General features: G+C 36.9%; 1 protein-coding gene across 1 annotated transcript; it reads left to right on the top strand.

Moving 5' to 3' along the window:
- The first annotated feature begins 11,273 nt into the window (after window positions 1-11,273).
- LOC146929278 (putative lipid-transfer protein DIR1) lies at window positions 11,274-11,785 on the top strand. Its single transcript, XM_085707280.1, has 2 exons — window positions 11,274-11,583; window positions 11,748-11,785. The coding sequence occupies exons 1-2, from the start codon at window positions 11,274-11,276 to the stop codon at window positions 11,783-11,785; spliced, it is 348 nt and encodes a 115-aa protein (XP_085563406.1).
- Window positions 11,786-13,978: the final 2,193 nt, after the last annotated feature.

The raw sequence follows: 13,978 nt of genomic DNA, 5'->3' as shown, positions 1-13,978 counted from the left end.
ATTGACAAGAGCCCCGGCCCATCAGGCCAGTCTATTGAAGAGTCTAATCTGGACGAAATTCTAAGGCTTATCAAAAAAAGTGACTACAAGATTGTTGACCAGCTGCTGCAAACTCTGTCAAAAATCTCCATCTTGTCTCTGCTCTTGAGCTCAGAAGCTCACAGGAAAGTGTTAATGAAGGTACTGGAACAGGCCTATGTTGATCATGAAGTCTCTGTGGATCAGTTCGATGGAATAGTGGGTAACATCACTGCTTGCAATAACTTGGGATTTGGTGATGATGAGCTCCCCGAAGCAGGAAAACACCACAACTTGGCCCTGCACATATCAGTGCACTGCAAGTCTGACATGATATCCAATGTGCTGGTGGACACTGGATCATCTCTAAATGTAATGCCTGAGTCTACACTGAGACAATTGAGTCATCATGGAATTTCTCTGAGGGGAAGTAGCTATTTGGTTAAGGCTTTCGATGGATCTCGCAAAGATGTTCTTGGGGAAGTAGACTTGCCAATTACCATTGGTCCCGAGACATTTTAGATTACTTTCCAGGTCATGGACATCAATGCTTCTTACAGTTGTCTCCTCGGAAGACCGTGGATTCACGATGCTGGGGCAGTCACTTCTACTTTGCAACAAAATCTCAAGTTCATGAGGAACGGTAAGATTGTCACTGTACATGGTGAAAAAGCATATCTGGTTAGCCAAGTGTCATCTTTCTCTTGTGTTGAAGCAGGATCCGCTGAAGGGACGTCATTTCAAGGCCTAACTGTTGAGGGTGCAAAACCCCGGAGGTCTAGTGCTAGCATGGCTTCACTGAAAGACGCCCAGAAGGCTGTTCAAGAAGGGCAAGCTGCTGGCTGGGGCAAAGTGATTCAGATCCTGGAAAAGAAGCGTAAAGAGGGCCTTGGATTCTCCCCGACATCAGGCGTTTCAACAGGAACTTTCTATAGTGCTGGGTTCATCAATGCCATTGCTGAAGACGCTGCTGGAAGTAGTTATGTGCCTACATTTGTTGTACCAGGAGGCACTATGAGAAATTGGGAGGCCATTGATGTTCCTTTAGTCATGCATGCTTCCATGTAATGTGTCTTGTTGCTCATGTTTTTCTTTGTTTTCAAAATAACAATCCTTTCGCTCTGCCCAAGGCGAAAGTGATATCATTGTAAGGGCATGTTTGTTTCGGCATTGCCGTTATCAATAAAAGTTGTCGTCTTTTCCGCGACTCTTTGTTTTTTACTTTTTAGTGCCTTTTTCTTGGAAATAATGGTAATGCCAGAAAAAACCAAAACATCTGTATTTTCTTATTAATTTTAAAAATCTGCATGAAAAAACATTTTTCTAAAATCATCCCAATCATATTATGCAGATTGAACCATAATAAACCCGTTGAACACAGTGACCCTATGGTTCCTCCAAATTTTGAATTCCCTGTATATGAAGCTGAAGATGAGGATGATGATGAAGAGATACCGTATGAGATCACTCGACTGCTCGAACAAGAAAGAAGAGCCATTCAGCCTCACCAGGAAGAGATTGAGCTTATCAACCTGGGTACTGAGGAAAACAAGCGAGAGATCAAGATTGGTGCTGCACTTGAGCCAGAAGTGAAAAAGAAGATCACTCAGCTTCTCCATGATTATCCAGATGTCTTTGCATGGTCCTATGAAGATATGCCGGGTCTAGATCCCAAGATTGTGGAACATCAGATACCGACAAGACCTGAATGTCCTCCTGTCAAACAGAAATTGAGAAGGTCTCGTCCAGACATGGCTCTTAAGATCAAGGCTGAAGTGCAAAAGCAAATTGATGCGGGTTTCCTCATGACAGCTGAATATCTTGAGTGGATTGCCAACATCGTACCAGTACCAAAGAAAGATGGGAAAGTTCGAATGTGTGTTGATTACAGAGATCTGAATAAAGCCAGTCCAAAAGATAACTTCCCATTGCCTCATATTGATGTGCTTGTTGACAGTACTGCTCAATCCAAAGTGTTCTCTTTCATGGATGGTTTCTCTGGCTATAACCAAATACGGATGTCACCTGAAGATAGAGAAAAGACGTCTTTCATTACTCCATGGGGAACATTCTGTTATAAAGTAATGCCGTTTGGCATGATAAATGCTGGTGCTACCAATCAAAGAGGTATGACAACTCTATTTCATGATATGATTCACAAAGAGATTGAAGTATATGTTGATGATATGATTGTGAAATCAAGTGATGAAGAGCAGCATGTGGTGTATTTGAAAAAGATGTTCGAAAGATTGAGAAAGTACAAGCTGCGATTGAATCCTAACAAGTGCACATTTGGTGTAAGATCTGGAAAATTGCTAGGCTTCATTATCAGCCAGAGAGGCATTGAAGTTGATCCTGACAAAGTCCGAGCCATCAGAGAGATGCCGGCCCCTCAAACTGAGAAGCAAGTCAGAGGTTTCCTCGGACATCTGAACTATATTTCAAGATTCATATCTCACATGACTACTACCTGTAGACCAATTTTCAAATTGCTCAGAAAGAACCAGCCTGTTGTATGGAATGATGAATGTCAGGAAGCTTTTGATAGCATTAAAGAATACCTGTTGGAACCCCCTATCCTTGTCCCACCAGTGGAAGGAAGGCCTTTGATTATGTATCTGTCAGTGTTAGATGATTCAGTGGGTTGTGTTCTCGGTCAACAAGACGAGACTGGTAAGAAAGAGCATGCTATCTACTATCTGAGCAAGAAGTTCACCGACTGTGAGACTCGGTATACAATGCTTGAAAAGACTTGCTGTGCTTTAGCTTGGGCTGCCAAACGCCTGCGTCATTATATGGTGAATCATACAACTTGGTTGATATCCCGAATGGATCCAACCAAGTACATCTTCGAGAAACCTGCTGTTACTGGAAAGATTGCACGTTGGCAAATGTTGTTGTCTGAATATGATATTGTGTACAAAGCTCAGAAAGCAATCAAAGGAAGTATCCTTGCTGAGCATCTTGCTTGTCAACCTCTTGATGATTACCAGCCAATTAAGTTTGATTTCCCTGATGAAGAGATTATGTATCTGAAAGCAAAAGACTGTGAGGAACCACTGATCAATGAAGGGCCGGATCCCAATAGCAAATGGGGATTGGTGTTTGATGGTGCTGTTAATGCTTATGGTAAAGGAATTGGGGCCATCACTATAACACCGCAGGGGCACCACATTCCTTTCACCGCTCGAATAACTTTTGAATGCACAAACAACATAGCTGAGTATGAAGCATGCATCTTGGGCATTGAAGAAGCCCTTGACCTGAGAATTAAACACCTTGACATCTATGGAGATTCTGCGCTTGTTATTAACCAGATAAAGGGTGAATGGGAGACTCATCATGAGAAGCTGATCCCTTACCGTGACTATGCCAGACGTCTGCTGACATACTTTACCAAGGTTGAGCTGCACCACATCCCTCGGGATGAAAATTAGATGGCTGATGCTCTTGCTACTTTGTCTTCTATGTTTCGTGTCAATCACTGGAATGATGTGCCCGTAATCAAAGTGCAGCGTCTTGATAGACCCGCTCATGTGTTTACTATTGAAAATATACCAGATCGGGCTGATGAAGATGTGAATGATAAAAAGCCTTGGTATCACAACATCAAACAATTCTTGCAGAATCATGAATATCCACCTGGTGCTTCCAACAGGGATAAAAAGACCTTGAGACGATGGGCCAGTAAGTTCCTTCTGGACGGAGAAATCCTATACAAGAGAAACTACGACATGGTCTTGTTGAGATGTGTCGACAGACAAGAAGCTGAGAAATTGATACATGATGTACATGATGGTACTTTTGGGACCCATGCTTTGGGTCATACCATGTCAAGAAAACTGTTAAGAGCCGGCTACTACTGGATAACTATGGAGCGTGACTGCCACAAACATGCTAAAAGATGCCACAAATGTCAAATTTATGCTGACAAGATTCATGTGCCTCCACATGCTCTCAATGTTATGTCTTCCCCATTTCCTTTCTCTATGTGGGGCATTGACATGATTGGAAAAATTGAACCAAAAGCTTCCAATGGACATCGTTTCATTCTAGTGGCAATTGATTACTTCACCAAGTGGGTTGAGGCTGCCTCCTATGCAAATGTGACCAAGCAAGTGGTTGTCAAGTTTATCAAGAATAACATTATCTGTCGATATGGTGTTCCCAACAAAATTATCACTGACAATGGTTCCAATCTGAACAATAGCATGATGCAAGCTTTATGTGAAGAATTCAAAATCGAACATCACAACTCTTCTCCTTATAGACCTCAGATGAATGGTGCAGTTGAGGCCGCTAACAAAAATATCAAGAAGATTGTTCAGAAGATGGTCACTACTTACAAAGACTGGCACGAGATGCTACCATTTGCCTTGCATGGTTACCGTACTACAGTGCGCAGTTCAACCGGGGCAACTCCCTTCTCTTTTGTATATGGTATGGAAGCAGTTCTCCCTCTGGAAGTGGAGATTCCATCTCTTCGAGTGATCATGGAAGCAAAGTTGACTGAGGCTGAATGGTGTCAGAGTCGGTACGATCAATTGAATCTGATTGAAGAGAAACATATGGATGCTATGGCTCATGGACAGTTGTATCAGGTGCGAATGAAGAATGCTTTTGACAAGAATGTCCGACCTCGAGAATTCAAGGAAGGCGAACTTGTATTGAAAAGAAGGATAAGTCAGCAACCCGACCCAAGGGGCAAGTGGACACCTAACTATGAAGGTCCTTATGTCATCAAGAAGGCTTTCTCTGGTGGTGCTTTGATTCTTACACACATGGATGGTGTCGAACTTCCGAATCCTGTCAATGCCGATATAGTCAAGAAATACTTTGTCTAAAAAGAAAAGAACAGCGTGGTAGGTCGAAAACCCGAAAGGGCGGCCTAGGCAAAAATGCGCTTCCCGGTGGATCGAAAACCCGAAAGGGCAATCCAGGCAAAAGTTAGGGACAAAAAAAAATGAATATGGAAAAGCTCGCTGAGATTGTACGCAACTCAGGCAAGAATGAGCGCCTCGATGAGCCGAAAACCCGAAAGGGCGGTTCATGCAAAAATGAGGTTGACAATAAAAGACAAGTAACTATATCTGGCAAATCACCATCACCCCTTGGGGCATCTGCAACTGTCAATGATCATTTTCATCAGAGGCTTCCGTACTTGTGAATTCAAAATTTCTATGAAATGTAGCGGTCATCGTGTTCAATGTATCACCAACCAATAAAATTACCATTTTCCAAGCTTTGTAAATCCGTGGAGTTATGCCTTTGGCTAATTTTCACTCTTCTACATCAATTTGAGCCTGTGCTATTGTTTGAAACTCTATTCTTTTTTCTATTTTCAAAGCCATATACAAAATATTTTCTGTCTACTTGATGATGTCAATGTCTGAAACAAACATTTTTGAAAATTGAAACATTTTTTCCTGTCTATTTTGAAAACAAACCTGAGTAATAGGGTACATTTCAATGAAACATGCATGAATGAATGAGTGTCAATGTCTATTTCAATACATGTTACAAGCAGGTTACTCCCCAGGGTGATATATGGTCAATGGCAAGAATGAAAAACAGAATGAAAATGAAAAATTGAAAAAATGCAAATGAAAAGCTCGCTAAGTTGAAAACCCGAAAGGGCGGCTTAGGCAAAAATGAGCACCCCGCTGATTGACAACCTATGAAGGCAATTCAGGCAAAAATGGGGCAATGAAAGGAATTTTATTCCCCGGTGAATCAAAAACCCGAAAGGGCGGTTCAGGCAAAAATGGGATTGAAAAATGAAAGAATGAAAGAATATAAAAGCATTGACCACAGATGCGAACATCCAATGTTTACCCAGCACTGACACGCCTAGCAACGGCGACTTGTACCCAAGAATCTTCCAAGGGTCCCTCCTTTACAAGTTTTTATTGCCCTCAGCCATGTTTTCGATGCGTCTCTCAACGACGGTCTCTCCAAAGAGGTTTTCCCCTGTGAATATGTTGCAGTACGAGCCACTACGTGCCCAATCTTCCAATGTTTTGTCTATCTCTGTGAAACTTTCTTGTCAAATTACAAACCAATCATGCATTTCAAGCATTCATACATGCATAATCATGCATTTTATGTGCTCATACATTCAATGATCTTGTTGTACCATACATACATGCTGCATTTCCAATTTCAACTTTCAATTCAACTCAGTTCCCACTTTCAATTCAGTTCAATTTCCATTTTCAATTTGAATCAACATTCAATTTCCAATTCAACTCAATTTCAATTTCAAACTCAATCTCAATCTCCAATATCAATCCAATCACAATTCCAATTTCAACTGTCCAAATCAATTTCAACCTTTCAGTCCAATTTCAATTCTCAATCTCAATTCAAATCAATTTCCAATTTCAATTCAAAACTCAATTTCAATCCCAAATTCAATTCAATTCAATCTCAATTCGAAGCAATCTCAATTTCAATTTCAACTCGATTTCCAATTTCCATCCAATCTCAATTTCAATTCAATTCAATCTCAATTTTCAAATTCGATCTCATTGTCAATTTCAACTCTCCAATCCAATGTCTATGTCTATGTCTCTAATCAATCTCAATTCTCAATCTCTCTTTCAATCTCAAACTTTCAATTCAATTCGAATCAATGTCAATTCATTCTCAATTTGCTTTTGGGCCAACGAAAATGGTCATGTCTGTCTTCAAATCAAGTCAATGTCAACTTACTCTCAATTTGAATCTTTCTAAATCCAACTTCCAATTTGTATCTTGTTATCGGTCAAGTGGCAAGTTCGATCCAAAGAACAGCTTGTACCTGCTTATATGTCTATGTTTCCGGTCGAACGACAAGTTCGATCCAAAGAACAGTTTGTACCCTTTTTTATGTTTTGTTATCGGTCAAATGGCAAGTTCGATCCAAAGAACAGTTTGTACCCTTGCTTATGTTTTGTTATTGGTCAAACGGCAAGTTCGATCCAAAGAACAGTTTGCACCTACTTACATGTCGTGGTATTGATCAAGCGGCAAGTTCGATCCAAAGAACAGCTTGTATCTACCCTTTGTCTATATCTCCGATCAAGTGGCAAGTTCGATCCAAAGAACAGCTTGTATCTGCCTATATGGCTATGTTTTCAATCAAGTGGCAGGTTCGATCCAAAGAACAGCTTGTACCTATCTTTTGTTTGTATTTCCTTGGTCAAGTGGCAGGTTCGATCCAAAGAACAGCTTGTACCCATCTCTTGTTTGTATCTCTCGGTCAAGTGGCAGGTTCGATCCAAAGAACAGCTTGTACCTATCTTTTGCCCCCTGGTTTGTCTACCCTGTCAATGTCTACCTAAATCCCCAGTGATATGACATGCTCTGTTAGACTCCAGTTGCTTGTCTTGTATTCATAATCAAAATGTTGCATGGCATTCATGTTTTGAAAATCTAAGAGCGTATTTTTATGTCCAAAAACAGTGCAAATGTTAATATTTAAGTATCTTCATCCCGTCAAATCAGAGACTTCGTCTCTTGACTCTCCGGACAAAGAAACTTAAATAGGGGCAGCTGTTATACCCTAATTTTGGACCTAAAAATACTTGTTCAATTCTTCTTTTCTCGCATTCCAAGTCATTAGAACTGTCTCTGATCAATTACATCTTTCTTTGCATTTTATTTCAATATTACTTGCAAAATTCATGGAAAAGGGCATTATAGTCATTTCCTATGTTAAAATTTCTTTCAATCTTTGAAAAATTGTTTGAGTCTTTTCAACTGGTTTGAGTAAGTCCTTATTTCAATTCTATGTCAAAATCCATTCCAAAAATATCATTTGAGTCATTTTTGAGTCAGTTTAGCCCCTAGGGGCATTTTAGTCTTTTCAAGTGTTAAGGCTCTGTTTAATCTCTTAAAATTGTCTCTGAGTCTTTTAATTTTGCTTGTATAAGTTCTTGCTTTAATTCCCTGTTAAAAATCCATTTTAAAATTTGCGTCTGAGTCATCTTTAGTCGTTTTTAGCCCCAGGGGCATTTTGGTCATTTCACACGAAATTTCGGCAGAGAGAGGTTACTTTAAAGTACCTCATTTAGGTAATTGGTTCGTTTTAGCCCGTTTTGTCAATTTTAATCGTTTCACTTTACGTTATTTCCAAATTACGTTTTTTACCAATTTTATTTTAATTACTTTTTAGTCCTTTTTGTCATTTTGCACTTTAGTCCTCTATTTTTTAGTTAATTGTAAATTTGTCTAGAAAGTTTGTTATGAGTCCAAGTCCACATGTCAATTTTTCATTTGTCCATAAAAGTTTGTTACAAGTCCCATGCCACATGGCATCAGCAGATTGGTCCAGTCATCATACTGCATCAGCTATAAAGCTGACACATCACAGTCAAAGGGTCAACAACACCATTCACTTTTTACAACTCAGCACAAACAACTTTCACTCCTTCTCTCTCCACAAAAATAGATCAAAAAACCAGAAATTCTGAAGAACTCACTTGAAGTTCATCAAGAACTTCAAACAAGTCACCGTAACCGAATTCGGCCACCACATCTCCACCGTAACAAACCTCAAACCGCCACAGCTCCACCGTGACAAACTCCCAACCATCACAGAATCAAAAACCATCACCGTTAACAAAATCACGCGAATCACACAAATTCGTTTCACAGTGTTACAATCAAGATACAGTTCACCGTTAACAAAATCACAAGAACCACGCAAGGAGCAATAACAACAGGTTCCAACATAACTCACGCATCAATCTATCACGAGGTCAGAATCTGGAACGGAGGAAGAGAGTGTGAACGGAAGCAAACCTGAATCAGAACATTAGGAAGGAAGGATCAAGTCGGTCAAAACAGAGAAAGGAAGGATTAAAGACGTGACGAATCTCAACGGTATCCTCTTCTCCATTTCCTTCTTTAAAACTTTCGAAACCTAATGTGTAGATCTAGGGCATATTACTTTGATTTTGAAAAAAATAGCACTGGATTCGAATAGAGGAGAGGAAGACGAACCGATTGCCGTAAAAAGATTTTAAAAATGTTGAGTTTCGTTTTCCGGCGTGGCGGCGCCTCCGGCAACCACCGCGCCGGAAAACTTGCCGGTCATCTTCTTCCTCTGCTCCGATCTGCAGAGCTTTTAGAGAGAGAGGGAGCGTTTTTGTAGGTTAGAGAGAGAAACAGAAAGGGAGAATGAGGTTTTTTCCTGAGTTTTGCTTATATACTCCTTGTATGTTCCTGTGTGCGCGCGTGTATTGGCTTCCTATGTACCTTCACATGCTGTGGCCTCTGGATCTTGGATCTGATCCATGTGGATCAATCCAATGATCCTCAGGCACTCTGATAACCCGTTTCCCCCTGTGTATGGGCCTGGGCCTTGTGGTACTACTTTTTTTTCGTTTTGCATGAATTTTCTTGCTGTTTGCACCATAGGACATGCTTTTTGCGCCCCTTGCTCATTCAAAATTTCTTTAAAAAAATTCCAAATAAATTTCCATGAGTTCTTGATAACTTTCTTGATGTTTTTATAACATTTTTGCATAATAAAATTTGATAAAAAATATGTGTAGCATTTTTTACTATTCTTGTTAAAATTGGTGATTTTCTTGCACATATTAAGTCTAAAAGTCCTTTAAAAATCCCTTAAAATTCTAAAAATTTTCATGTATGTTTCTTGTTATTTTTGTGATGTTTCTATGTATTTTGTTTACTGAAAAATTCTGTTGAAAAATATTATCACATTTTCTTGCATTATTTCTTGATTTCATGTGAAAAATCTTATGAAAATTGTCCAATTCCATTTCAAGCTCTTGATGATTGTTTGTGGTATATGTTGCTTGAAGTTTGTGAGTTTATTGTTACTGTTTGTATTTGGTATTGCTGCGTGAGTGTGAATCTTGATTAGTTACTTAGTTTACAAGGTACTTGTGTAAATAAATAATGCAAATATGCCTAAGTTTGCTTTTAAAAAAGGTCAAGTTAATCATGTTGCCTTAATTCCCATTCTAAAACCTGATTCTAAATCCTTGAAAATGTGTTGGAATGTGAGAATTATAGGTCATATGGCTCTTGCATTTTATGAGCAAATTTTAGTCATGTTTTGCACTCATTTTGCCTTTATTTTGGGTTGTTTTCTATGCTTTGTGTTATAGTGTTTTTCTTGCTTTACTTCTTTTGATATTACCATGTGTTACTAACCATTTCATTTCATGTCTCATACACTCCATAAGCATACTTCATCCTCCCATTTTAGTTCCATTTCTTGCATTTTAATTCCCATACTAATACTTAGAATGTAAAACTTAGGAATTTTTGTAATATTCTTCCTATGCCTTTAATTTTCTTACAAGACTATAGAATGTATCTAGGCCAATGATGTAAAGGACAATGGACTCTAATAATGTACACCGACACAAGCACCGACACATGCACACACATCACTTTAGGTATATGGCTAGGATATGCATGTTTAGATGTATGTTTAGGATTGTATGTTTAGATGTATGCTTAGGCTTTACACTTAGAAGAATCATTTTTCCAAAAAATATGAACAACATCACTCAAATACTTTTCTTAATAAACCTTGGGATCAAAATCCCATTGCATTTTCCCTTTCTTTTCTTAAACAAAAATCTTAAAGAATTTTAATCATACTTAGACCCTTTTTTGCAAATAACTAATTCCACCCCACTTTTTTCCAATCTTATGCCCTTGAGGCCTCTCTCTTCTCTCATTCTTCAAAATTCAATTTTTCAAACTTAAAATCAACCAACAAAAACAAAAACATTTTTTGGAAGAGAACTACGGTGGATTTGATCCCTTAAACGGGTACGTAGGCAAGGAATCAAAATTCCTTCAATTCAAATAAAATAAAAATTCAAACACTTTCTTCTCCCTCCAATTATTCACTTAGAATACCTTTAGGCTTAATATCACTTTCAAAATAGCATTTAAAAATAAAGCGCGCGCGTAGAAATTAAAGACGGTTCCTATAGGATACTATAGTCGTTATGGGTGCCTAACACCTTCCCGTAGCGAAAACAACTCCCGGACCTCGATTCTCAAGGGTTTTGCTTACTTTTTCCCTTCCCAAGAAAAAATAAGATATCACCGGTTAAAAAGGTTCAAACGTAATCAATGTTTGACACCCGAAAACCAAGATAAAACAATTCTATATAAACTATTATCTAGTCATGAAGTTGTCATAAGTTAACAGTCCTTCATCTTATCACCACATATTAAGAGTTGAGTGTTAACTTCAGAAAATACTAAGATTTGTGATCATGACAAATATATACTTAGGCTTTGCAACATTAGTGCTTGCTGCAAGTATCTTTGTGTTAGGAATTTATGCTCAAGTTGAATGTGGTGGTGATATTCCAAGCATTATATCCCAATGTAAACGTTTTGTCGAAAAGGATGGGCCAACGATTCCACCATCTGAATCTTGTTGTGCAGCTTTGAAAGGAGCTAATGTCCCATGTTACTGCAAATATGTCACTCCTAGTATTGAGAGCATAATCAGCATAGAAAAAGCTTTATACGTGGCTAAATCTTGTCAATTGAAAAATATTCCTACAGACAAGTGTGGAAGTAAGATAGCTTTTTATTATCATTTCTTTCTTACCCTCTTTTTTCTCCCTTATGAATTTTTAATTAATCCTAAAAAATATTTTATTATTTTATTTTTGTGAAAAATTATTATTTTCTATGTACAACTCTAATGCTGCAAAGTATAAACATGACTCTTTTTTCAGGTTATGTTATTCCTCATCCTGCACCTCCAATGGCGTGATGATAATATTGAGCACATGCAACTTCTTGACATCAATTTATTTATATATGGATAAAATAAAACAAACATGGCATGCGTCTTTTAATTAGTTATTTATGGTTTCCCTTCCTTTTATTTGTATTATCTTGAGTTCAATAACTTGATCTCAATGTTCAAAATATAAAAAGTTGCAAGGTTTTATTTAGTACTTGCGTTAATTTGTATTTTTTTCATACCCAAGAGTCATAAGTTGAATCTCTGATCACATACTAATGGAGCCGTATTTCCTTACCACTTGGATCAATTTATCATTTTTAGCTCATTCACGTGTTTCATTGAAAAATATTATTGTACACGTCGGGCATCTTCAATGGTATAATTTTAAGGAACTTACTTTATGCTTTTAAATGAAGAGGAGTGAAAGTGAAAGGTAACCGAAAGGGTCCATTTACCTTTGTTAGCCCATTCACATCGTTCATTGAAATTATTGTGGTACACGTCAAGCATCTTCAATCATATAATTTTAAGGAACTCACTTTATGCTTTTAAATGAAGAGCAGTGAAGGAGAAAGAAAACCAAAAAAGGTCCATTTACATTTGTTATCTCATTCACATGTTTCATCGAAATTATTGTGGTACACGTCAAGCATCTTCAATCATATTATTTTAAGGAACTCACTTTATGCTTTTAAATGAAGAGCAGTGAAGGAAAAAGAAAACCAAAAAAGGTCAATTTACATTTGTTATCTCATTCACATGTTTCATTGAAATTATTGTGGTACACGTTAAGCATCTTCAATCATATAGTTTTAAGTAACTCACTTTATGTTTTTTAATGGGTTCATGCATCCCAACTTAATTTTACGATATTAATCCTATTTTTACTTCAAGGAAAAGTTTCATTCTAAGTTCCTTATCTCACAAATACAATTTGTCTCTCTTCCATATTTCATGTTCACGCTCCCATTTTTACACTTTTAAATGCATAAAATTAATATTTTAATTATATGAAACTTGCTTTTAAGATTCTTTAAATAAGCCATTTGACTAAATCTAATTTAAAATCCCATTTTGCACACAAAATTAATATTTATTAGTTAAGATGCTTGCTTGCAACTTTTCAATGAAGATGCTACTGTCATTGAAGTGTTTTCCTGTTTTATAAGTTTTTTTAGGTAATATTGACGTGTACGACTTGCAAGAATGACTTGGTAATCGTAACACTCTGTAAAATTTAATTTGATCAAAAATTAATTTAGCCCTACTAATTTTTACAAGAATATTTTCATGTAATCGTGGTTATGTCCGACAGTGGTGGAAGAAATCATTGAAATAATTGTGATGTAAAACGTCTAAATTGCATTGGAACATTCAACTTGGAAAGTTATTGATTATATTTTTTATCTTTTTTCCTATAATACACTTAGTTTTATTATCTTATTTTATATATTTTTCTCACTGCAATAAATAACTAAGGAATTTATTGACAAAATAATAATTAATGATGGATTAAACATTGATAATGACAAATAAATAAGAACAAAATTTGTCTACACTTGTGAAAATTGAATAGGAATTGAGAGAATACTGATTATATTAAAATATGTTTATATGACATATTAGAGTAGATGAATGAAGAAAGTATGTTTCTTGAAAATAAATCAAACATAGTTAAACATTGGATATCCAAAATACATGGGAAAGCAACTCATTCTCACTAAGAGAGAAAGATAGAAGAAAATAGTACTAAAAGGCATTGAATGTACATTGAACTAAGTGAAAATTCTACCTGGCCACAAGAAAATGCTTTAATAATTAGATATTATATGTTCTTAACAAAAATTAAATGATGTATACTAATATATGTGTGTGACGAAATATTATTTGCTTTCTACTCTATTTTAAAATAGGAAAATTAGTATTGAAACTTGGATTGGGACCAACAAGTTAAAAAATAATAAATATTGCAATTAATGACAATTTATTTTGCATAAGTTGTTAAATATGTAAGTTTATTTATAGGAAATGCATAAAAAAGAGCACTGATATATGAACAGACATATTCATGACACAGTAACACACCATATCATATTTTTCCTTTTGAATTGATAGGCACACAAAATGAGGCTAGTAAAAAATGTTAAAAAAACGGAAAATCTTATACGAGCTTTGTATATACGTTGTCGGTCGTACGAAAATGAAGTTCAAAAATCA

The sequence above is a fragment of the Medicago sativa genome, chromosome 4, assembly GCF_051527215.1.
Source record: "Medicago sativa cultivar Bolivia chromosome 4, Bolivia_mono, whole genome shotgun sequence".
Classification (NCBI taxonomy): Eukaryota; Viridiplantae; Streptophyta; class Magnoliopsida; order Fabales; family Fabaceae; genus Medicago; species Medicago sativa.
Note: the sequence above shows the minus strand (reverse complement) of the source record. Positions and strands in the feature narration are given on the sequence as shown.